Source organism: Triturus cristatus, chromosome 12, assembly GCF_964204655.1.
Source record: "Triturus cristatus chromosome 12, aTriCri1.1, whole genome shotgun sequence".
Lineage (NCBI taxonomy): Eukaryota > Metazoa > Chordata > Amphibia > Caudata > Salamandridae > Triturus > Triturus cristatus.
In genome coordinates, this window is record NC_140595.1 from 121,889,945 (window position 1) to 121,915,400 (window position 25,456).

The 25,456-nt window shown below is 48.2% G+C and overlaps 1 protein-coding gene across 2 annotated transcripts in view; it reads left to right on the top strand.

Annotated features, from left to right (window-relative positions):
• ATP8B2 (ATPase phospholipid transporting 8B2) overlaps positions 1 to 25,456 on the top strand; it is a 363,866-nt gene that overhangs the window by 254,797 nt on the left and 83,613 nt on the right. For both annotated transcript variants that reach the window (XM_085638856.1, XM_085638855.1), the window contains 3 exons: positions 14,949 to 15,060; positions 17,538 to 17,643; positions 21,413 to 21,560. In XM_085638856.1, the coding sequence (XP_085494982.1) occupies positions 14,949 to 15,060; positions 17,538 to 17,643; positions 21,413 to 21,560 (366 nt within the window). The remainder of the gene's footprint in view (positions 1 to 14,948; positions 15,061 to 17,537; positions 17,644 to 21,412; positions 21,561 to 25,456) is intronic.

Below are 25,456 nucleotides of genomic sequence, written 5' to 3' on the forward strand. Positions count from 1 at the left end.
TGCTAATGTGTACCCCGATCTGTTTTGGTAGCATAGTGCTGGGAAACCCTGCTAGGGTTGGCATATGCTGTGTAAGAATATAGATCCGATTAACACAATATGGGTTTTATTTAGAAGTTGTTTAATACCTTTCTTACAGGATAGGCAGGATTTTTTCTTTAAGTCCTAGTTTGTAGAGAATACTGGAAATCTTTTATTGTATATTGGGCATGTTTTGGTGTTTGCCTCCGGTGTCATGTAGAAACAAGCTTGGCAGCTCACTCTTGCAGTGTTACTTCTAACGCCTAAGGAAACAAGCTGGAATGTTTATCACAATTCAGGGTTGGCATTAATGGTCTAATTTCTATTGGAAGTGACTGGAAATTAGTTAGTGCAAGCGCATATTTGTGTACCAGCATGTAGAACGCAATCGGTAAGTTCATTTTGGCGGTTTTAACAGCAGTTTTGCAGTTTAAAGGAGAATTTAGTTTGGGGTGTGTTTTGGGGCATTGTTAAAGTTAGGTAGTTTTAGGGTCGGAACAATGTCTGATGAAATAGAGAGGTGAGACTGGTATACCCTATTATGTGGTCCGCGAAGAGATTTTGAGGTTTATGTAGAATGAAATGAGATCTGCCATGAAGTACACTCTTAATAGTTTGAGGGAGGAGAGAAATAAAGACTCATCAGAAGGTGAGAATCGGGTTGTGACTGATGCTGGACAAGGTAAAAGGGGAATAAACGCTTTAAAAAAAATATTGAAACATTTGGAAAAGATTCTGATAGTTAAAAACTAGAAGATTAGCGTCACTGTGTGGAGATGCCTAGGTGGCAGATTTGAGGAGAATTAGGATGGTGAATTCCTCTTTGGGAAAGATCAATTGTATGATAAATAATCTTCTGGGCGCTAGATTTCACTAAAAATGTTTAAAAATTCATAGCTCTGGTTCTACCGATAAGATTTTTGTCATGTTTGGTATCATTATTAAAATGTACTCTTTTTTTTTAGTTTGGGATTTTTCTTGTGTTTTCACTTTATTACTGTTTGGGTGCTTCATATATATATTACTCATTACCTGTAAGTTAAGCCTGACTGCTTTTTGTGTCAGACTACCCACAGTGGAGTACAGGTTAATTTAGTGACTTTTTGTGGTTCACCCTGCAATGTTTTGGGGCGGTTTCTCGACCAGGGTTCACACCCCAATCATCCAACAACTCAGTTTCTGACATCAAGAAAGTTGGTGCCCCTTGGTGTTCTCAGGAAAATACCAAACTCCTTTTCTGGAGATGCCAAGTAGGTATCCGACATATTTCATGACAGGGGGCAACATAGGGGTGTGACTTATATGTAATAAACGGGAACTTTAATGCTTGGCAAGGAGGATTAATACCAAGTTGAATTGTCAGTTTAAAACTACATTCAAGCTGCAATGGCAGGCCTGGGACATGTTTCACAGTGCTACTCAAAAGGGGTGCAAAATAGGTGCTGCAGGCGCACTGGTAGCATTTGATTTACAGGCCCTGGGTATATTGGTATACAACTCTACAAGGGACTTATATGTAAATTAAATATGCCAATTAGATATATACCAATCAAGCCATGTTTAGGAGAGTGAGCACAAGCACTTTAGCACAGAATAGCAGTGATAAACTACAAAGAGTACTTAGGCCAACAAAAATGAATTCAGCAAACATTGGAGGGATAAAGGCAAAACATTTGGAGTGACCCTGCATAGAGGGCAAGGTCCAACACTTGAACACTAGATGACTCTGCTCTGTGTTTTAAGGGCTCCTATATGTTACTATGTTCATTTTATTTACTTTATATACTGTATTCATGTCAATACAACAGCTTCAACTGTCAAATGGAGAACATAGACAAAGTTAAAATACAGGAATCATACCATAGCACAATATACAAAACTATACAATTAAGCCATAGAGCAAATAAAAACTGAAAATTATCAGGCTGGTCTGGCCATGAGCATCTGTTTTATGATCTGGCGGCTTCTTCAGAATGACCTCCTGTCGTAGCAACGGGGTCCTGCACCTGAGCCTGCCCAGTCTCCTCATCCATGAGCGGAAATTTAGCAGCAACAGTTGACACTATTTGATCTTCCTCCCGAATTAGTAGATGTCATCTTGGCAGCAAGGCATTCCTCCATTATAACAGTTTTTGCAGGACACTAGGGGAAGTTTGTCTGGTGTTCATCCCAAAATATCCAACCACTTAGACCCATTTGTCTGTCATATTGCTATTGTCTCTCGCTAGCTCTGTAAGGCCTTGCTATGGCGACAGTTAAAGGTTCTCTATCGTGCCTTGCTGCTTTCCTACGTTTATCTGATCAACCATTTTTATTCAAATCATCCATTATGATGCGTTTTTTTAAACGGTTGACCCATGTGATCCCTCTAACGCCTTTTTGTGATTCCTCTGTGGGACCTTAATTTGGTTCTCACTTCCTTCATGGGTGCTTTGTTTGAACCAATGCACACCTTGTTACATTAAAAACAACTTTCTCTATGGTAATCGCATCAGCTTGAATTATGAGTGTATTACAGGCATTGTCTGTCCAGCAGCTGTACACCACCACCTTCCCGAACAAGCTGATCCTCGAGGCAAAAGTAGAATTTGTCCCAAAAGTTGACACGCCTTTACACATGTGCAGTCTATCACCCCTCTAGCCTTCTTCTCACTGCCTCATCTATCTAAAAAGGAAGAAAGACCATCGCCTTGACCCAAAGAGAGCCCTAAGCTTTTACATCGATCGCACACAAGAACCCTGGCTGAACTATCAGCTCTTTGTAGGGTTCTATGTGGTGAAAAAGGGTAAAGCTGTACAGAAGAGAACCATCTGCAGATGTATTGTCTTGTGTGTCAGGATCTAGCCAAGAAGCAGCTTCTAGAAGCACTTCCTGCTCATTCCACCAGAGCAAAGACCGTACCCACCACACCAGTAAGCGGTGTGCCAAAGTTGGACATTTGCCAGGCTGCTACGTGAGCATCATTCAACACGTTCACCAAGCACTGCTGCCTGAGGTCCGATGCAAGGGGCATATTGCCTGTTATGTCCTACAGTGTTTCCTGGCCTGAACCATCTCGCAGACCCACTACCTAGAAAGGTACCGCTTTGGTATCTATTCACAAGGTGAAGAATCTGCAGGTAAAAGTATCCATCGGAAGAACAAGTTACTTACCTTTAGAAATGCTGTGTTTCGAGGCATATGAGCTGCAGATTGTATACTTTTACATAGATCGCCATCTGGTGTTGGGCTCGGATGTTTGCACTTTGTTTTTGTCTTGGAAGAAATCTTTGTAGTCACGAGGTAGGTGACTCCTCCCTAGGACGATAGTGCGCATGGGCCTCGACTCCCATCCTTAAATTGTTTTTTTCCGCCATCGGGTTCGGATGTGAATTGATGTGCTCCGGGTCGATATCGGTTTCGAATCCCCTTTCGACGCACAATCCCTCTCCACTCGACAATATTATCTCGCACCCTCGCAAACATCAACAAGCACCCTGCCAATGTTAAAAGGCTTGCTAAAACATGCCCCAGAAGTTTTTAAGGACCCAGTCAGAACCAGGGTTCTGTAGTAGGGGATCTCTGTGTATAGTCATAATCTAGTGAATAGTCCCGCCCATGTGCGCGGACCCCGGAGCAATAAAAAAATAATCTCTAAAAGGTGACAAATCATGCAGACCTGCATACACCTTTAAGAGAGAATTTAATTTAAAGACAGATAATGCAGCCTATACCCACAGGCTACACTGTCCAGTACTTCAACTAGAATTCCACCAAAATCCACAAACAGCACTGCCTGTCCAGTTTTTCTCCCCATAGGAAAAAACCCTGCCTCTACCAGCAAAAGCCTCTGGAATGATAGAGAGGAAGGAGTGGACAGACAAGCCCCATAGGCTGCCATTATGTGGCTTGGAACAGGATACTGTGCCTTTAAGAAAACTTTCCAGTTTTCCAGAACTTTCCCCAGTATCCCAGAATGCCCAGCAGGTCCCATTTACTTTCAGTTCTTTTTTCCGGCTCCTGCTAGCAGGACCCTGGAGCATTGAGCTCTACCTTTTTCAAGGTTTTTCATTGAGATTTTGGCAATTTTTGTCACTTTTTCTTGTGTTTAGTAGCTGGTACTGTCAACATGCCTGGCTTGTTCGACAAGTGCCCGGAATGTGGTCGAAAGAAGGCTAAAACTGACCCACACGAGGTGTGCATAGCTTGCCTTCCCCAGTCCCACGTGCCTGAAAGCTGTACCATCTGCCACTCGTTTTCAGCAAGAACCCTGAGGGACAGGATGAAGAGCAGGCTTCAAGCTCTGGAGGAGCGAAGACTGAAGGCACCAGGTGGGTCTGGAGGGGCTGATTTGGCCCATGCTGAGGCCTCTGGGGGGCTCCCCAGGGGCAGGAAGACCAGTAAGCGCTCCCGCTCCCCGTCGACGTCGAGGGCGTCGACGGCGACGTCGAGGAGGATGACCACCGTCTGTTCGCCGTCTCCCCAGGGCTCTGGGGAGAAGCGGCGTCGACGATCGCCGTCGAGGGACCTGAATAGGCCGCCGTCGACTACATCGGCGTCGTCGGCGACGACGCCGTCTTCGACTGCGTCCAGCGGTCGACGTCGAGAGAAGACCCGGCGTCGGCGTTCGGCGTCGAGAGATCGCAGCTCGCCGTCGATGAAGAGAAGGAGATCGACGTCGAGAAAGCGAAGATCGCCGTCGAGAAAGCGAAGATCGCCGTCGAGAAAGCGAAGATCGCCGTCGAGGCGGAGATCGCCGTCGAGGCGAGGGTCGCCGTCGAGGCGAAGGTCGCCGTCGAGGCGGAGGTCGCCGTCGAGGCGGAGGTCGCCGTCGAGGCGGAGGTCGCCGTCGAGGCGGAGGTCGCCGTCGAGGCGGAGGTCGCCGTCGAGGCGGAGGTCGCCGTCGAGGAGGAGATCGACGCCGAGAAGATAGCCGTCGAGGCACAGGTCGACGTCGAGGTCGAGGAAGAGAGAGTCGCCGGGATCGGTGTACTCAGTGGTGTATACCCCGCCTCGGAGGTCTCCGTCGCCTCCTCCTCTCCCACCTCTGTCACCGCCTCCTCCTCCACCACCACCACCACCACCGCCACCTCCTCCACCACCGTCTCCACTTCCTCCACCGCCTCCTCCGCGGCCGCGGACTCTGTCTCCGCCACCCCGGCCTCTGTTGCTGCCAAGCACTCCTGCGGTGCCGCCGCCGGTCCCCCCGAGGTCGGTTTCCCTCCCACGGTACCCGACTCCGCCGCAAGGGACCCCGAAGCCACGACGCCCACGGTCGCCTGGACCAGCGAGACCGGCGGACAGGCCTAAGCCGAAGAGGTCGCGCTCCCGCTCTCACAGGAGGCGACGATCGCGGAGCCGAGGGCGATCCTCGTCAGACTCTAGACGACGCCGCAGAAGGTATAGGTCCAGGTCGCGCTCCTCGGACAGGGACCTTTCCCCGACGCTGTCGGACTCCCCGGGGACTAGGGTGTCGCCGGTGGACGACTTGGTCTCGTTCCAGGAGGTGCTGTTGCGAGGGGCTGCGAAGCTGAATATCACGGTGACGGTTCCAACACCCACGACGTCCGTGATATTTGAGACGCTTCATAAAAGACACTTGTCTCGCCCCCTCCTGCCTCTCGTGCCTGGACTGGTGGAACCAGCTTTGGAACTGTTCCTCACTCCCGCAACAGCGAAGGCCGCTCCGTCCAGGCTCATGAAGAAATATAGGGCCCCGGAGTCGGATCCGTCATTCTTGAGAGGGGACCCGAAACCGGATTCGGTTATCGTGACGGCGGCGAGAAAACAACATGCGACCGCCCCGGCCTCCACGGTGCCACCGGACAAGGAAAGCCGCTGGCTGGACTCTGCGGGCAGGAAGGTGTGTGGTACCGCTGCCACCACGATGAAGGCGGCGAGTGCAGGGGCGTTGTTGGGCCGTTACGACTGGGCCCTGTGGGAATCCCTGCAGCAATATGCGGACCTCCTGCCACGAGACAAGAAGGAGGACTTCTTGGAGACGGTGCGCGAAGGCATGCTGGTTTCTAACCAAACGATCAGCGCAGCAGCGGATATATCGCTATTGGCCGCCCACGCCTACTGTCATGGCGTCCACCAGCGGCGCCATTCCTGGTTGCGCCTGACGTCCCTCAAGCCGGAGGCGCAGCAGAGAGTGGCCAACCTGCCCTTCTCGGGGGAAACCCTGTTCGGGAAGCATGCGGACGATGAAATGGCCCGCATGAAGGCTGAAGCGGAAACCCTGACGGCCGTCGGGTTAGAGAAGGCCGAGAAAAAGAAACGACCGTTCCAGAGGAGGTTCGGGTCGTCGGGCCGAGGGCGTGGGCAGGGCTCGGGACAGCAGCAGCCACAACAGCAGCAGTTCCGCAAGCCCTTCCAGAAGCGCCAGAGGGGTAGAGGTGGCCAGCAGGCTACTACCACAAACAAGGGCCCGGCCGGGTCTCGGCCCTGAGCTGTTACTTCCCCCTCAACCGTTACCCACTCCAGTGGGGGGAAGCATTCGATTTTTTCCGGCAGAGTGGAGAAAAATTACTCAGGACAAGTGGGTGCTGAATATTGTTTGCAATGGATACAGTCTTCGGTTCATCAGCCCGCCTCCAGCGATTCCGCCGGTCAGCTCTCGCTTCCAGCTGAGGGAGCTCCAGGCGGAGGCAGACATCTTGTTGAGAAAAAAGGCGGTAGAAGAAGTACCTTTGTCTCAAAGGGGAAGAGGTCTGTACTCTCGGTTCTTCCTCGTTCGCAAGAAAGACAAGAACGAGTTCAGGCCCATTCTGGATTTGCGACAAGCAAACAAGTGGATTCGCAGAGAAAAGTTTCGCATGCTATCGTTGCACCAGATTTACCCTCAGCTGCAACGGGGAGACTGGCTCTGTGCCATAGATCTACAGGATGCGTACTTCCATGTGCCCATAGCACGGAAGCACAGGAAGTTCCTGCGATTCCAAGTCGGCGCCAATCACTATCAATACACAGTACTGCCATTCGGGCTAAAGTCTGCTCCCAGGACTTTTTCGAAGTGCATGGCGGTGGTGGCGGCACACCTGCGGAGGAACAAGGTGTTTGTCTACCCGTATCTGGACGATTGGCTGATCAAGGCGTCATCCTTCGAGGAAGCGCAAGAACACTTCCGTTGGACGTGCGAGCTCTTGAACAAGCTGGGGTTACACGTCAACATGTCCAAATCAGTCCCATCTCCGGTACAGTGCATACAGTACCTGGGGGCCTCCATAGATACGCGGTCAGCAAGCGTGTCTCCTTCGGAGGAGAGACGGTTATCACTCCTTCGGAAGGCTCAGGACCTCAGGACTGCTCCATCGACGACTGTGAGGAAGGTGTCGTCTCTACTGGGATCGATGGCCTCCTGTATCTTCCTCACTCCGCACGCACGTCTACAGATGCGACCACTGCAGGAGTGCTTGGAGGATCAGTGGGATCAGAAGACAGGTTCTTGGGACGACAAGATCCGACTGTCTCTACATGCTCGTCAGTCTCTGAAGTGGTGGTGTTCGGCGGAAAACCTCCTCAAGGGGGTTCCCTTCCACAAGGACATTCCCACGACGAATGTGGTGACGGATGCTTCTCTCCAGGGCTGGGGTGCGCATTCCGGGGACCTGCAGATTCAGGGGAAGTGGTCTCCTTTGGAATCGACGTACCACATCAATTTCCTGGAACTCAGAGCTGTCTTCCTGGCACTGAAGGCTTTCCTTCCGTCCTTCCAGACCAACTCGCTGCTGATACAGACGGACAATACAACCACGATGTATTACCTCAACAAGCAGGGGGGGTCGAGATCGCGCACTCTGTCGCAGGAGGCGCAGGCGATCTGGCTCTGGCTGCTGGCCCGAGGATTGACGATCACGGCCACGCATCTGCCAGGGGTGCAGAATGCTCAGGCGGACGCCTTGAGCAGGCTGATTCAGGAAAACCACGAATGGGTCATAAACGACGAAGTACTAGGAGAAGTCTTCGCAAGGTGGGGGACTCCAGACGTAGATCTTTTCGCCACCGCCGAAAACAGCAAATGCCGAGACTTCGCATCCAGGTACTACCAGCGGGGGACGCTGGGGAATGCGCTATGGATCGATTGGTCGAACAGCTTTCTGTACGCTTTTCCACCCATTCCCCTGATTCCGGCGGTGCTCATCAAGCTGTCCCAGTCCAGGGCGCGGATGATCCTGATCGCCCCGGAGTGGCCCAGGCAGTGGTGGTTCACGGACCTTCTTCACCGGTCTCTCCTTCCTCACATGCGGTTGCCGTGCAGGCCGGACCTTCTCACGAAGTTCGGGGGGCGGATGGTGCACCCCAACCTCTCATCTTTGAGTTTGGCGGCATGGCTCCTGAAATAGTGCAATACGGTCATCTGAATCTACCAGACGATTGTATGGACATTCTGAAGGAGTCTAAGCGACCTTCCACTAGGACATCCTATGCTTACAAGTGGAAGAGGTTCTGTATCTGGTGTAAGTCCAAGAACTTTGATCCGACAACATGTAAGGAAGATGTCATCCTTCCATACCTTTTGCATCTGGCGCAGTCTGGCCTTAATTTCCATTCCATTAAGGTTCATCTGGCTGCTTTGACTGCTTACAGGAAGTGCCCTTCACAGACGTCCTTCTTTCAGATTCCTGTGGTCAAGGATTTTTTGGAAGGCTTGAAGAAGGTGTTCCCTCCTGTCAGACTTCCCTCGCCTTCTTGGGACTTGAATGTGGTGCTGTCCAGACTGATGAGAGAGCCTTTTGAACCTATTCACAAGGCTTCATTGCAGCACCTATCCTGGAAGGCGGCGTTCCTAGTGGCCATTACATCGGCCCGCAGGGTGAGTGAACTTCAGGCATTATGTTGTCAAGAACCTTATACTGTGTTTCATGCTGCTAAGGTTGTGATGCGTACTCACCCTAAGTTCCTTCCTAAGGTTATCTCTGACTTTCATGTCAATCAGACCATAACTTTACCTACGTTCTTTCAGAATCCCTCTTCACCAGCGGAAAGGGCTCTCCATTCCCTGGATGTCCGAAGGGTGTTGAAATTTTATCTGGATAAGACCAAGGATATCCGTAGGTCTGACCAATTGTTTGTTAATTATGGCTCAGTCAGGACTGGTCTTGCGACCTCTAAGCAGTCCATCTCTCGGTGGATTGTGTCCTGCATACAGTTGTGTTATCAAAAGGCTAATAAGACCTTAGGGGGTAAGCCTAAGGCTCATTCCACCAGGGGCAAAGCTGCCACGACGGCTTTGCTGCGTAATGTTCCGATTGCGGAAATCTGTAAGGCGGCCACTTGGAAGTCGGTCCATACCTTTGCTGCGCATTACTGTCTGGACTCGGATGCCAGGGCAGATGCTCAGGTTGGGCAGGCTTCGCTGCGAAATTTGTTCGCACAGTAGTGGCTGTGTCTTATGTGTTCTCCACCGCTTTTGTTGTGTGGGGATGGGCTTGCCATTCTATTCACTAGATTATGACTATACACAGAGATCCCCTACTACAGAAGGAGTAGTTTCTTTTCTGTAACTCCAGTTCTGTAGTAGGGGTATCTCTGTTATAGTCATAAGCGCCCGCCCTCCTCCCCGGTGGAGAGATACTTATTCATATGGAGAATGCTACAGGTCTGGCGTGCTACGCCTTCAAAAAGAACTGAAAGTAAATGGGACCTGCTGGGCATTCTGGGATACTGGGGAAAGTTCTGGAAAACTGGAAAGTTTTCTTAAAGGCACAGTATCCTGTTCCAAGCCACATAATGGCAGCCTATGGGGCTTGTCTGTCCACTCCTTCCTCTCTATCATTCCAGAGGCTTTTGCTGGTAGAGGCAGGGTTTTTTCCTATGGGGAGAAAAACTGGACAGGCAGTGCTGTTTGTGGATTTTGGTGGAATTCTAGTTGAAGTACTGGACAGTGTAGCCTGTGGGTATAGGCTGCATTATCTGTCTTTAAATTAAATTCTCTCTTAAAGGTGTATGCAGGTCTGCATGATTTGTCACCTTTTAGAGATTATTTTTTTATTGCTCCGGGGTCCGCGCACATGGGCGGGACTATTCACTAGATTATGACTATAACAGAGATACCCCTACTACAGAACTGGAGTTACAGAAAAGAAACTACTCCTTCTCAATCCCAGGGTGGATAAAAAATACAAGGCAGCTCCCAATGACCCAATTTACATTAAAGGTCAGATTCCCTTGTGGTAACTAACGCATGCAAGCGTGCAAACTCAGAGTACAGGCGACCCCCCCCCCCCTTCTGATAAGGAATCCAAATTAATTGACGCGTCTGGGAAACGTATTGCGTCGCAGGCTGCAAACCATTGGCGGATTGCCAATGCCCAAGCTTTATTGGCCAGTTACGACAGGGCTCACTGCGACGAGCTTGAAAAGCTCATGGAACACCTTCCTAACCAGTACAAACAAAAAGCCAACGACCTTATCCAAGAGGGCAAACTCATTACCAATACCTCAATAAAATGTGCGCTCGATGCGGCCAATACCGCATCGTGCGTAATTAACACTAGCGTCTTGTTGCGTAGACAGGCTTGGCTCCGGGTTTATGGATTCAAGCAGGAGGTTCAAACTGCTATTTCAAATCAACCGTTTGATCAGGAACATCCTTTCGGCCCGGCAGTTGACACATCCGTAGAAAAGATGAAGAAGGATACCAAAACTGCTAAGTCTATGGGGGCCCTGCAGTTTCCTTCCCCTAGAGGCTCTTTTCGCCGTTCCTTCTACAGAGCCAGCTCCAAAACCATGGGTTCAGAACATCCCTCCTCTTACAAGAGCCCCACTCAAACATCCCCGAAAGCATACTTTTGCGGAGGCTACAGAGGCAACAATAATAAAGGGAGAGGTCGTGGCAACAATAGCCGGACCCCCCCTACCACTAAACAGTGACTTCCCTGCACTCACTCCCGATCATACCACTCCTGTCGAGGGACGTCTCTTAGAGTTCCTACCTGTCGGGAATTACATCAAAAAAGACAAGTGGGTAAGACAAATTATCCAGTATAGGTATTGCCTGGAACTCACTTCTACCACCCCAAACATTCCTCCCAGACAGCGTCCCATGTCCTCGGAACATCTAACACTTCCCAAACAAGAGGTTCTCTCTCTATTGCAAAAGCATGCAATAGAACCAGTCCCCTTGCCTCATCAAGGTTTACTCCCTGTATTTCCTAATCCCAAAAAAGGACGGCTCCCTCAGTCAGGCCCATACTGGACCTCAGACCTCTAAATCTCTACATTGTCAGACCACTTTCACATGGTCACTCTCCAACAGGTGCTCCCACTACTTCAACAGGGCGACTTTCTCTCCACTCTGGATCTAAAGGACGCCTACTTCCATATTCCCATTCACCCCGCTCACAGGAAATATCTCAGGTTTGTGGTAGATGGTCAACACTACCAATATAAAGTCCTCCCATTCGGGATCAATACAGCACCCAGAGTCTTCACCAAATGCCACGCAGTAGTTGCATCCCACTTAAGAAGACCGCATATTCATGTCTTCCCTTATCTGGATGACTGGCTCATAAAAGCCAAATTACACAACAGCTGGGTGCAACACACACACACCAGAATTCAGCTACTTCACAGCTTGGGATTCACAGTAAACCTCGCCAAATCCCATCCCCAACCGTCCAGCATACAACAATATCTAGGGGCTACAATAGACACTTCAGAAAGCTCTAGCATATCCCAATCCAGTCAGGATAAGCGCTAGTCCAAAAATGTCAGCCTCAACACTCACTACCAGTGCGAGTTCATACAGTTAATCAGGATGATGGCCTCTTGCATTCTCCTCGTCCCTTAAGCACGACTCCATATGTGTCCCTTACAGGAATGTTTAGCACGTCAGTGGAAACAGGCTCAAAGTCAGCTGACTGATCTGCTGTTGGTGGAGGTCTGCACCCATCGCTCTCTGCAGTGGTGGAACACAAAAACCTTTCCAAAGGGCGGCCATTTCTCGACCCGGTTCCACAGACCGTGCTAACAGCAGATGCATCGCTCACCGGCTGGGGAGCTCATCTTCAAACCCATACCATCCAGGGCATATGGACCCCCCCAACAACGACAATTCCACATAAACTACCTAGAATTGTTAGCAATCTTCCTAGCGTTAAAATCTTGTCAACTCCACCTCCTAGGCAAAGCTTTCCTGGTCCGTACAGACATGACAGCAATGTACTACATACAGAAACAGGGGGGATCCCACTCACTGCAGCTTTCACACCTAGCTCGGAGCATATGGAGATAGGCCATTCCGCAAAACATATATCTCCTAGCAGAACACCTCCCAGGTGTACAGAATCAGATAGCAGATCTGCTCAGTCGTCAAACACCGCAGATCCACGAATGGGAACTTCATCCTGAAGTTCTTCTTCCATTCTTTCACATGTGGGGCCACCCAGAAATAGATCTGTTCGCCACACACCAAAACGCAAAGTGCCCAACCTTCGCGTCCAGGTATCCACACCCATTGTCCATAGTTAAAGCACTATGGATGAACTGGTCAGGCAAATATGCTTATGCTTTTCTGCCTCTCCCACTCATTCAGTTAGTGGTTCGGAAACTCAAACAGCATTACCTCACAATGATCCTAGTTGCTCCAACATGGGCCCGACAACCATTGTTCACAACCCTATTGGAACCATCAGTAGTTCCTCATCAAAAACTACATCTCTCACCCAAGCTTCTCACTCAGAACCATGGAGAGATAAGACCTCCAGATCCCAATCAACTCAACCTTGCGATCTGGCACCTGAGGTCTTACAGTTTGGCTACCTAAATCTTCCGCCAGACTGTATGACTCATTAAAGAAGCTAGACGCCCTACCACAAGCGCATGCTATGCAGCAAAATTGAAACGATTTGTCATTTATTGCACAAACCACAAAATCAGTCCACTAGATGCTTCTATTCAAAACATTATCTGCTACCTCTTGCATCTACAACAATGTAACCTAGCATATACATCTATTAGGCTACGTCTAGCTGCCATAGCAGCCTATCTCCGAAACAGACAACATTTCTCTTTGTTTCAAGTGCCCCCTATCAAAGCTTTTATGGAAGGACTTAAGAGAATAATTCCACCCATAGTCCCATCCTCTCCAGTGTGGAACCCAAATGTGGTCCTTACCAGAATCATGGGACACCCTTTTGAATCTCTCCACAAATGCGAACTACAGTTCCTCACTTGGAAGGAAGCTTTTTTGGTTGCTATCGCATCTCTCAGGAGAGTTAGTGAACTCCAGGCATTAACCATACAAGAACCATTTTTACAAATCCATCATAACAAAGTGGTTCTTAGGACTAGCCCTACATTTTTACCCAAAGTCGTATCTGCCTTCCATCTCAACCAGTCTGTTGAACTCCCAGTGTTTTTTCCTCAACTAGACTCAGTGGCAGAACGAGCTCTGCACACGTTAGACGTTAAAAGAGCAATACTCTACTACATTGAAAGGACAAAATCCTTTAGAAAGACCAAACAACTCTTTGTGGCTTTCGCCCCATCTCATAAAGGCAATCCCATCTCAAAGGCATAAATTGCAAGGTGGATTGTTAAATGCATCCAAATATGCTATATCAAAGCCAAACACACGCTAACCATTCCCCCTAGAGCTCATTCCACACGCAGACTAGGGGCTTCCATGGCATTCTTAGGGAACATTCCCCTATATAACATCGGCAAAGCAGCAACTTGGGCTACACCTCACACCTTCACAAAACACTATTGTGTAGATGTGCAGGCAAAACAACCAGCTAGTGTGGGCCAGGCTGTATTAAGAACACTTTTTCAAACCACTGCAATAGATACAGGTAGCCACCACTAAGGCGGTAACTGCTGTATAGTCTATACAAAAGTATACAATCTGCAGCTCGTATGCCTCGAACGGTAAATGCTACTTACCAGTATGCATCCGTTCTTAGCATGTAGAGCTGCAGATTCGTATACGCCCACCCGCCTCCCCGGATACCTCTATCTGTAACAGTACTATCTTACTTGGATACATTACACATGGACATCTCTTTCTACTTCTTACTACTCCATCGTAACCCTGCGTGGCAAAAACAATCTAAGGATGGAGTCGATGCCCATGCACACTATCGTCCTAGGGAGGAGTCACCTACCTGGTGACTACAAAGATTTCTTCCAAGACAAAAACAAAGTGCAAACATTTAACCCAACACCAGATGGCGATCTATGCATAAGTATACGAATCTGCAGCTCTACATGCCAAGAACAGATACATACTGGTAAGTAGCATTTTCCTTCCGGTGGTACTCAGTTTAAGCACGGATTCCTCACCAACCCACCTCTCGGGCAGGTGGAATCGGCGTATCCAGTCCATAATAATATTACAATCTAGAGATCTCCCCACTCACACATTCTGATTATTGAAGGCCGTACGACTCCACCTATGCAGGAGGTAATTATGGAGAAAACAAATCTCCGTACCCATTACAGCGCTTTAGGGGATTCACAAGGTGAGGAATATATGGTGAGACAAGAGCATCCATCTGAATGAGTGTTGCCAAAGGTGAGTAACATGTTCAGTGGAGCATTATTCAGGACTGCTGATTGATTGTTGGTCATATATTTTTCTAATTTCCTGGTTTCTGAAAAAATATTGTTTTTTTATTGTTTCTCTTGACTGCCGAGTACAGTGAAAAGTGGAGTAGATTAAAAGTAGGACATGAGCCATAATCTCCTCACCTGAAATATATTCCGGACTTGGTTAGAGAATGTTATCCCTGAGGAGTACCTGATAACATTAAGTGGGAGAATATGTGTGCCTTGTAAAAGTTGTTTATTTCACACCACTAGGTTAAACTGAAATTACAAAACAGTAAGAAAGTGTTTCTATTCAACCATTTGCTGTTTGAACTACCGGTTCTTTTTTTTTTTATGTCTTGACAGTTATTCAGAATTCACATCTCTTTCCTGCCTTTCCTTTTTGTTGCAGTTGTTGGGGGCCACAGCTATCGAAGACAAGTTGCAGGAGGGTGTTCCTGAAACAATTGCAATTCTAACTCTCGCTAACATCAAGATATGGGTGCTCACCGGAGATAAACAAGGTGCTTCTCTATCCAGTGCATGCTCTGGTCCATTCCCCCCTCACTCGATCTGATAGAGGAAGTGAAGCACATTTACAATTTGAACGTGACAATGGGTAGGGAATGGAATGAGAGTGTTTTAGGGACATGAAGCAAGAGAAAACCTGAAAGGAGATGAGGATTGTGGCGGCAGGGAGAAGTACAACTAAAGAGTAGAAAGGGCGTGAGTGGGGAAAAAAAGGCAAGTGGGGGGAAGTAGGAGTAAAGTCAATTGCAACAATTGTTAGATCTAGTGTATGCTCCGAAGGAACACAATTTTACAAGAAGTTTAAAAAACTTCTGGCACCCAGGTGCCAGAGAGTGCCAAGATACCATGTACTATAGTGGAAGTGTAGAAGGATTTTTGCCCCATTGTGTATTGCAGACGCATGATTTACTTTTTAAATCAATGTGTATGGGGATACTCCATAGGTCTGTTAAGGCATATTGAAAGCAATGAGAGTTACACATGCTGTAAGATGCAGCAGCATACACGTGTATTTACAGTGTGTAGAAGAGAAGCCTTGAGGTTTGTCATTCACATTGTATGGTGGCGGTCTATGAGTGAGTGTGTCACTCTACAAGATTTAGGCCTACAAGTGTTTCTCACTTTCTTTAAGCTCACAAGTGAATTCTGTAGGGTTGAGGGCCTATGAATGTTTTGACATTCTGGGTAGGGTGAAGGCCAATTAGAACGTCTGATAGTATGCATGTTGGAGATGCATAAAAAAAATTGGACACATGATTTAGGCCTTTCTAAACTTTAGACACTTAGTCAGTTTGCAGTCCATGGGTTTTTAATGACGAGTGAAGCCTTATAGATGTGGAGCTAAAGAAGATCCTTTGGTGCAGCAAACTGAAGGCCTATGATAACATTTTAGAAAGTGAAGTCACTTTTACAAATGGGAAGTGCAGGCCCCAGGAAAGCTTTAGCTTTATGGTGTAGGCATATGAAAGCTTATGATCAACTTTGTCAAATTGTGTCACCTTGAGCTTGAAGCGTTTGGTACTAATGTGAGAAATTGTTTCAGTGTGTTGAAAGCCTATGGGAGCTCGGTACCCGCCATATGATAGTTCAAACACTAGGGTGGAGGCATAGGTGATTCTTGGCATGAAGTTTGGACACCTACGAGGTGCAAAGTTGACAGCCAATAGGTACCTTCCTGTCCATTGTACACCCGATTTCCTCTTGGGATGGAAAGGATAAATGACACATCCATTTAGAGAAGAGTTTACTTTTGGATGAGAGAACAGTGGGGTAGAGAGGCAGTGTGAGACCCTTCACTCCAAATTGAATTTTGTCTGAGAGCAGAGCATGGATAATGAGGGCTGTGAGAAAAAAGAAATGTACTAAGACAAATACAGAAATGATTGAAGAGAAGTTGGATGAAGAGTTGGATAAGTGATATCTTGGAAGGAATGTTCCAAAAAAAAGGTGGAAGAAAGTTTGAGTCACAGTGTATGAAGGGTTGAATCCCTTGAGTGGACATAGAGAAAGTGCTTAAATCTTACTGCGTGGAGCTGGAGGCTTATGAGTTCTTTTGATAGACTGTTTATAAGTTTGCAACCATGTGTTTGCCATATAGTGTGCAGGATTAAGTATCATGAGCATTTTTTAAATACTGTATAAGAGAGTAGTATCTAGAATAAACATATAATTCTCATTAGACGATGAGCACCCCTGAAATGTATGGGCATAAGCAGTTGGTTTGAGGATGATGAGGGATTTGTGAACCTTTCACTTCGGGACAAACACTGACACACACTCACAATCTGGACACTGGTGTTTGCTCCGCGGTGATTGCCTTTATTTTTTATTTACACACAGGATGGGGGCCCTGCTGCCCTCCCCACCCTGTCCACAGGCATTTTTGCTCCTACAACATTAAGCGCTACAGTACAGGTGGCGAAATGTCTCTTAGTATAATTAACTCATACCATGATGAGAGAGGTTAAACACTGAAGGGGTCGCTACCTACAAGAGTCTTTTTTGTTTTTTTTTTAAACATGTTTTCTAGATGGAGATCTTTCAAAGTTGTTGATACAGTGAAGCTGGTGACCATGCCTATTTGACTGAGGGCAGGGTTATCCACGCTACCTCTAGGGATTGGCATTAACAAAAGCATTTAAATAGTTTACATCCAGTAGAATGTTTGGCACATGGGGTAAGCCCTTGATATGTCTTACCACATTGAGAGGGGTCTGGCTCCATCCAGTTTTTTAGCACGATGTAGGGTGGAGGCCCATCAGTGTTGTTCAGTACCTTGCGGGAAGCCGATTAGACCCTTTAAGTAGGCAGCCGTAGTACAGCACTCCTGTAACACACTACAGGATAATTTTTGATACAATGCTGTTGTATATTCGTGGGAGGGAGACTGAGACATAACTGTATCAAGAGGCCTTGAGTTGCTTTATTCCTTCCTGTAGGCATATTCCTGACATGTGTTTCCTTTCATCAGAAACTGCAGTGAACATCGGCTACTCGTGCAAGATGCTGACTGATGACATGACTGAGGTGTTCGTTGTCACAGGGCACACTGTACATGAGGTGCGAGAAGAACTAAGGTGAGGATTGGGGGATTGTAGGTGTTCAAGGATGGGTTACTGGAGAGTACTCTGGGTGGGGGTGTTGCTTCTACTTTGTGGTGGGACTCCTGAAACTACGCTGTAGCATAAAACTACTGAAGAGATTGTCAGGGTGGTGTGTGGTAGCTGCTATGTGGTTTATGTTGCTCTAGAGATTAGAATATAAATTGTCACTCAATGACTGATTATCCTCAGCTTTGACTATATAGATAATGCCTGGGGTACCACAGGTGCCAACGTTTTAAACCTTTTTTTAAAGTCCTAAATTCAGTAGACTGGCAGTCTCAGCTCAGTGTGTCCTAGACATAGCGGATCTTTTCTGAAGGACTAACACAATTGTGTTGCTTATCAACTAATCACAACAGAGCATGGTCACCAAGCACTTTGCTGCCTCCAGAGAGTTTGATTCAAAACTTTTGATCAGAGTACACTCTCTGGGGCAAAGTTATGGAATGTACCCTGCAGGATGGATCTACTCTATTTACTTGGAACAAGTTTACTATGGAGAACCTGGGTAGAATTACAGAAATAACCCTGGTGGGTGGGCTCTGCAGTACTCTGTAGGGTTTTGCATGTTCTCTGGGGATAGGGTAGAGCTATGTAATTGACTCTGTGGTAGCGAGGTTCTCTAAGGCTCCATTTACTGCAGAGGCTTTGATTAGAGTTTCTGCATTGACTATGTCAACTGCAGGAGCACACCTACTGTACTTTTACTCAGAGCAAAACCAAAGGGGATGGTGGTTGGAGTGTTGAACATTGCAAGCACTCACCCCCAGTCAACTGATCTGGGTTTAATCCATCATCATTCTGTAGCTCACTCCGCCACCCCAGTTTTCTGAACTGGGGTGGCGGAGTGAGCTAAAGAATGATGATGGATTAAACCCAGATCAGTTGACTGGGGGTGAGTGCTTGCAATGTTCAACACTCCGTCCATCATCACCTTTGGTTTTGCTTTGTTCGCCCATAGTTGGCAGGGTATGCCCAGACGTGGGTCCCTTGCTCATTTTGCCACTGGATTCAAGCCAGAAACCGGTCCCAGGATGCTTGTTTCCGGTCCAGGGAAGACATGGCTTGGCATTTCGGGCTCGACTGTTCCCATGAGACACAGGGTCAGGCTGATTTGCATATGGCCATGTCTGAACTGGGGTGGCGGATTGATCTAAAGAATGATGATGGATTAAACCCAGATCAGTTGACTCAGGGCTGTAAGTGGGATGAAAAAACTGGAGTCTCTCAAATGGGCGCGGCCAATGTAATTAAGAGCGTAGCTTAAAAACACTTGATCTAAAAATCTGCGCTGAGCATAGTGTGGCGCCCGACTTGTATTTTGCTGTTTCTGTCATTGCATCTAGATATGATACAACAAGTGACATCATGCATACAACAAGTCAGGACTATTTATTGGCTTTGTCAATGGTTGTTAGTTGCATAAGATAAATAAGCAGCAACTATGGCTTGTATATAATATTGAAAAAGCTTCCACTTAAAGCCCTGGTGACACCACGACAATGTTGCTGCTCCTGAGTTTCAAAAAGAGAAGGGAAATCCAGAGAGAAAACTACTCTTTTTAAAGGATTTCCCTATCCCTACAACGCTCACCTGGCATGATCTCATGTTGTAACTTCTCCGCTAGTGAGAAGTGAGCAGTGTGAGCACAGCACATCGAAGTGCCTGCTGTCACTGCAGTCGGCAAAAAACACGGACCGCCTGTGCCAGGGCACAAAGCAGAGCCCGATAGAGACCCGTTTCGAGGCCCCCTTTAAAAAACTGCCGGTGCTCAGACCCGGTGAAACCCCGGCCCACTTAAAGCCCTGCTTTTACTGCAGCGACTCTCTGAATAGGTTTACTGCTGGGGGTTCTGTTGTTGGGGTGATTATTGTATGGTGACACTCTAGGGGGCTCAAGGAGAGGGTCACTTGAGGGATGCTGGTGTAGGGCTTCTCCAAGGATGCTGAGATGCAGTCTCCTTGAGGCTACAGAGACTCTGCAATGGGCTTTAAGCCTACTCTGTGGTGGAATAGCTACAAGGAATGTGGAGCTGGGGCTAGTGCTCGAGCTTGGAGGTCTGAGGTTGCTGAAGGGCAGTTTGGTGAAAATTAGTGCAGTGGCCTTTTGGAATTACAGAATGCTCACTGTTACGGTTACTACAGTGCTATTTGGATACAGTTATAACTGTAAGTAACTCTAAGTTATGATGGTTAATACTCATTATGGACTCTGTGGTAGGGATGTTGCAGGTAATCTAGGCTGCTATCACCAAGACTCTGATGCAGGTTATTGCAGGAAGACCAGGGTTGCGGGTTGCTGACATGACCCTTGGGTTAGCTTGCTGTTCCTTTATGGGCCATTTTCTCCTGTCACTCGTGTTGGGTTTACCACAAAGACTTTAGGGTGGGTTTGCTGTGGTTATTTTGTTAAGGTTTACTGCTGGTTATCTCTGAGTAGGCTTATTGCAGAGAGTATGGGAGGTGGGAGTGTTACTGCAAGAGCTCTGAGGAGGGTTCACCGGAAGGACTTCATACTTAGGTTCATAGCATGGAATTTCAGGACAAGTTTCCTGTAGGGACTCGTGAGATGGATATTCTGCTGCGAAGCATGGTAAAAAAAAAATTGGGACTCCAAGTAGTTTTACTGCATCGTATGCGAGTCAGATTTTCTGCCGGATCTCTAGGATAAAGATAGTGTGAGGCCTTCCAGTGTAGGTCTTACCACAAGTACTCAAACTGTTCATATGAACGAGCCTTCGATGTGTTTTCTTCTAGAACCCGTGTATTTTGTGTTTTATATTTTTTACAAGGCACTCTGTGCGCGTGGCCTGCAGTTGATCTGGTGGTGGGTTCACTGGAAGGACTTAGTGTTGCAACATTTCACGCTCTTAAGAAGGATTTACTGCATTAACCTTTGGAGTGTGTATTCTTCAGCATGTTGGGAAGGCTCTGCTGCGGAGGCACTAAGATTACAGTATTACTTGGGGTGGATTTACTTGATGTACCCTTGTGGACGATGGTCTGCTTTTTCTGCATAGACTTTGGTGGATGTTCTGTACATACACTGAATTTTCTTTCTTCTGGAACTCCAGGGTTCATGTATTACAGGTAGTCGTGGATTTCTAACGTTAAGTGGTGGAACTTAAGATGGATGTTCAGCACAGAGACAGGTTAGATCTACAGGTGTTTAGAACCAAAGAACTTGAGGTACTTGAAAGATTCTGCAAGAATGCTGAGCAACCTTGTTCAGAAGATACTTTGTATGGCTCAATGAACTGTAAAGAGCTAGGAAGGTGAGGTGTTGGGGCATGTGATTTGTAAAATAAGCAATTGTATGTGTTCCGGCTTGGATGATGGAGTGCTGTCACAGCTTCTTGGGTCCAAGGTGATTGTAGACATTATGGGGTTTATGTTAGCAGAAGAGACTGCAGACACAGAGTATGGAACGTCTCTTGTGGGTTCCAAAAAGAGGAACATTTGGCATTGCCATGATGTATATTTGCATGTCTTTGTGGTGTGAGGTGCTAAAGTTCATCTTGGTTTTGAAAACATTAGAAAATGTGATTGGAAACAAGACTTCCAGTTGAAGGTGCTGATTGGATTATAAGCTGCTGGCTGTTTTGGTCTGTTGAGCACTTTATTGTATAAATCATACTGTATTAATGTATAGAAATAAGTATTCAGAGAGAAAGGATGTTCCTTGGAGCTAAAAAAAAATATGAAATATACATTTCAGATTAAATAACCTTTCTTTTCTCCAGGAAAGCACGAGAGAAAATGTTGGATGCTTGTGGTGCAGTCGGCAATGGATTTTCATACCAGGAGAAGGTGGCTTCCTCTACCAAGGTCACTTCTGTCCTCGAAGCAATAGCTGGAGAGTATGCCCTCATCATCAATGGCCACAGCCTGGTGAGTACGATTCAGGTTCTACACATTGCTGAAGTATACAAGGTTGACTGCAATGAGAAATCTCTCTCACCTCTACGGTTCAACTTGGGATACAGAGCGTTTATGAAGGTTGTGGGCGTGTATGTAAGCATGACATTTCCAGTTCTTTAATTAACCTTGACTTCACAATGGGGGTACAAAGGGCTGATTCACTATTTACATTACCATGTTGTACACATCTGTGGGAACTTTTCAGTAAGTAGGGCAATCAGAGATAACCAGGTTCAGATTGAGTCAAACAAGGCCCTTTATCCGTGGTATTGAGTTTGACCTTACTGTTGAACCCAGACCTTAGCACCAAGTACACCAGTTTAGCACTAGACCTTGAGAGTAGCGAAGTGGAGCAGCTCAAGTTCAAAACTCTATAAACAATCAGTATCCTTTAATAATACAGTGTCCAACTATTGCTTGTGCTTATGAGATATTTTACTCAAATCACACGACGATGTACTCTACATAGTTTTGCACAAACAAAGTACGCCCCTTAGTACGAATACCCCTCAGTTACTGTTGAAGAAGCAGCATATGCTGCTCCCATGGGACAGAGTCTTAGGGTACTCTTTACAACTTAACTAACTCTTACCCTGTGGGAGTAACTCTTCAGACAACAGTAGGTCGGGAGGAAGCTACCTATATTTAAGTGACCCTCTGTCTCCTCTCCGTACCCAGATGTCTGACGCACTACAGAGTGCCACTGCCATGTTCTGCAAACCTGCACTTACACCTATTGTCTGGGTTCTCTCCAACCCTCCATCTTAGGTACCATTTGGATATTGCAAATTCAAAATGGATCTAAATGACTATGGCCACATACCATATGTACACTACATATACGCATCCTCTGTACACTAAGGCACATAATGGATTAGCAAAGAACCTAGTTACAGAGAATGGCAAACCAATTTTACAAAAATGGTAAGAGATGCCTGTAGGCCACTCTCCTGGGCATGGACAGTAAAAAAAAGTCCTGCCTTGCCAATCTAAACCGTATCCCAGCTACCACTACGAATCCTCTGTAGACCCGCAAGCTGACGAAAGTCACAATCTGTGAAAGAAGGGTGCACATGGTATGCCCTGCCAGACCACAGTGGTCCCTGCTATAGTCCTTTCTGTATAAGCAGGTTATGACTTGTCTACTTGGCTTGACATAGTACTAGAGTACTATAGGAAGCAGACTCTTCGTATCATGGGCCAAAATGAGGTAACCTGTGTAAAGAGTCCAGGTAACCCCTATTGGTTTACAGAGGCAAAAATTATAGCACGAAATGAAGCAGTGCTTTTCTATGGGGAAAAAGGCATATGTTGCTTACAGTTATTTGCGGTCAGTTTCTAGTGGTCTCCTTCGGAACTTAGGGTTGTTGGAGGCCAAGGTCCAAAGTACCACCAGCAGTTAGTTTTTACCCGCCCTGGGGCGTTCGTGTGCAAAGATGCTAGTCGGGTTGGTAGCTGTGAGCATTACGCCAGTGGAAAGAAGGGGGGGCCACCTAGAAACAGGCTGCAGAGGGGGACTAGGGGACAAGTCTGGGAGCTCCCAATAGGGGGCTCTAGTCACAAGGGTCCTGGGTGGTCACAAGCTGGTTAGCCGGTACCCGGACTGGGGCTCCCAGGTGCGGAGTCGAAAGGTCAGCTGGGCTCTGTGCATCCTAGGGCCTTGCAGGTTTAGGTCTTCACCAGTTGAGGGTGCAAAATCATGAAAGCTGGGCCACTCTCGAAGTGGGTCTCTACAGTGCTAATGTTACTCAATGGCTGTATGGTCTCAGTGCAGTGGAAGTCCAGATTAGAGTCACAGGCTCTGTTTGAGGCTAGCAGTCTGGTACCCAGCATATTGATCCTGTGTGGTTCCGGTTGGTCCTGGTAGCCTCTCAGTTGGCGGGGGATGGGTCAGACCTTCAAGAGCACAAGGTCCTCTTCCTGGGAGGCTGCTGCATCGGGTTGGCTTGGGTTTCAACTTGGTAAACCAGACTTCTTTGTTTGTATCTGATAGAGACATCTAGCCGCTGATTCCTGAACTTAGAATATGTCCCCAGGCGTCAGACTGGATCCAGAAAATCTGTTTCCCCAGCAATACCTCTGCACACCGGGAGGTGGCGTCGCCCTGCTCCGTCCAGCCGTCGTCCACGGAAGTGGCGTCAATGGAGCCATATAAGCCCCTCCTGGCGTTCTGATGGAGTGCAACGCTTGCCGCCAGCTGCGGCCGAAATCCCTGCGGGAACGGCGCATGAAGCTGCTGTCTGCCCGGATGTCCCGACCGGACCCCTCGCGTTACAGGTCTCCTTCCCCAGCGGAGACTTCCACGTGGCGCCTGTCCCCACAGTTGGCCGTTCCTGTTCGGGGCAGGTCCCGGGACCATCGCCGTCATTCGCCTTCCCCAGGTAAGCACAAACGGAAGTCGCCGGCTTCGCGTCGACATCCCGTCGGAGCCCGCGAATCCTGGTCGTTGCCGGACTCGAGCCCTCAGCAGTCGGACCCTGCATATTCCCCGTTTCCGGGTGTTAGGGTGACTCGCCCTCAGATGGAGGACTACTGCAGGGCCCTACAGTCCTTTCTTGCTTTGCCGACCCCCCCCCTCCCTGGTGTGCCTTTGAGCCCCACGGGTAGGGACTCAGGTGGGGACACCGCTGGCAGGTTTACCCTCTGCTCTAACCGAGTGCCCTGACTCCAACTCCGGAGTCGCCGCAACGTCAGAACTCGGCCCGGAGGGGTATCCCACGACGTCTAGCCTTTCCACAGCGCCGTCGCGTAGCCTTCTGAGGCTCCCTGCGGCGTCGCTGGAGGTGGCTGCGGCGTGGTTCACGACACCGCTTCGGCGCACTCTCCCTGCAGGTTTCCACCTCTGGAGATGTTGAGTCGACACCGGCCAAATGAGGTCTTTTTGGTTGACGCTGCCTCGAATCAGACGGTCGAGGCCTTTTCAGAGGTCGCTGACGCTTGCTCCACTCAGCCAATCGAGGCCTTTTCGGAGGTCGCTGATGCCGGCTCAACGTCGCCTCGACGCCGGTACCATCTCCAGCTTTATTGGTGGAGCATGTGGTCCCAGTGGATTCCCCACCCCCTGAGTCCTTTCAACGCTCTCCGGAGCGGGCGCCAGTGGAACATTAGCCTACTCATCCTTTTGCTGAGCCTCAGTTGGGTGGCCGGATTAGCTTGCCTCAGTCACCTACTGATGACTTGCTGTCACCGCCTTTCGGGGCCTCGGAGGCTAGTGGGACGTTTGTCAGGGCTGTTTTTTTAGGGCTGCAAACATTTTGAGGATGCAGCCGCCCTCAGCCTCTAGACCTTCGGAGCCTTTGCTGGATCTTCCCCACCAGGGCACGGGGGATATGGAGCCATTGTTGCCATTTGCGGAGTCATTATTTGACATCCTTCTCGGGACGTAGGCGAGGCCCTCTTCGGGGGACCCCGTGGACCGTGCTGTGGCACATCGCCATCGCCCGGCTCCCGATGACCACACCTGTTTTAACCCTCCATCTTTGGGCTGGAGGGCTTGTGATTCAGACAGCTCTCTCTACCACTCCTGTTCCGTTGCATCCTCCCACTCGGGAGTCTCGGTGTTTGGAGTCATGTGGCCGCGATGTGTTTGCATCCTCCAACACAATGTTGTGTGTGTTTGCTCGGGCTACATTTGCCCTTTGGGACTCTGTCGAGCAGCTCAAACCGCCCCCCCCCCCTCCCTCCCCATGCCGGAGAGCTCTCGTGCCGATCTGGCCGGCCCGCATGATCCGTGATGGCCATGATATGACTCTGTGGGTCGGGCTGTGGCCAGGTCGGTTGTCATGCGCCACCATGCGTGGTTGCGCTTTCCCAGAGCATGTTCAGGAGTGGCTTACAGATCTACCATTTGGGATGGGGTCACTCTT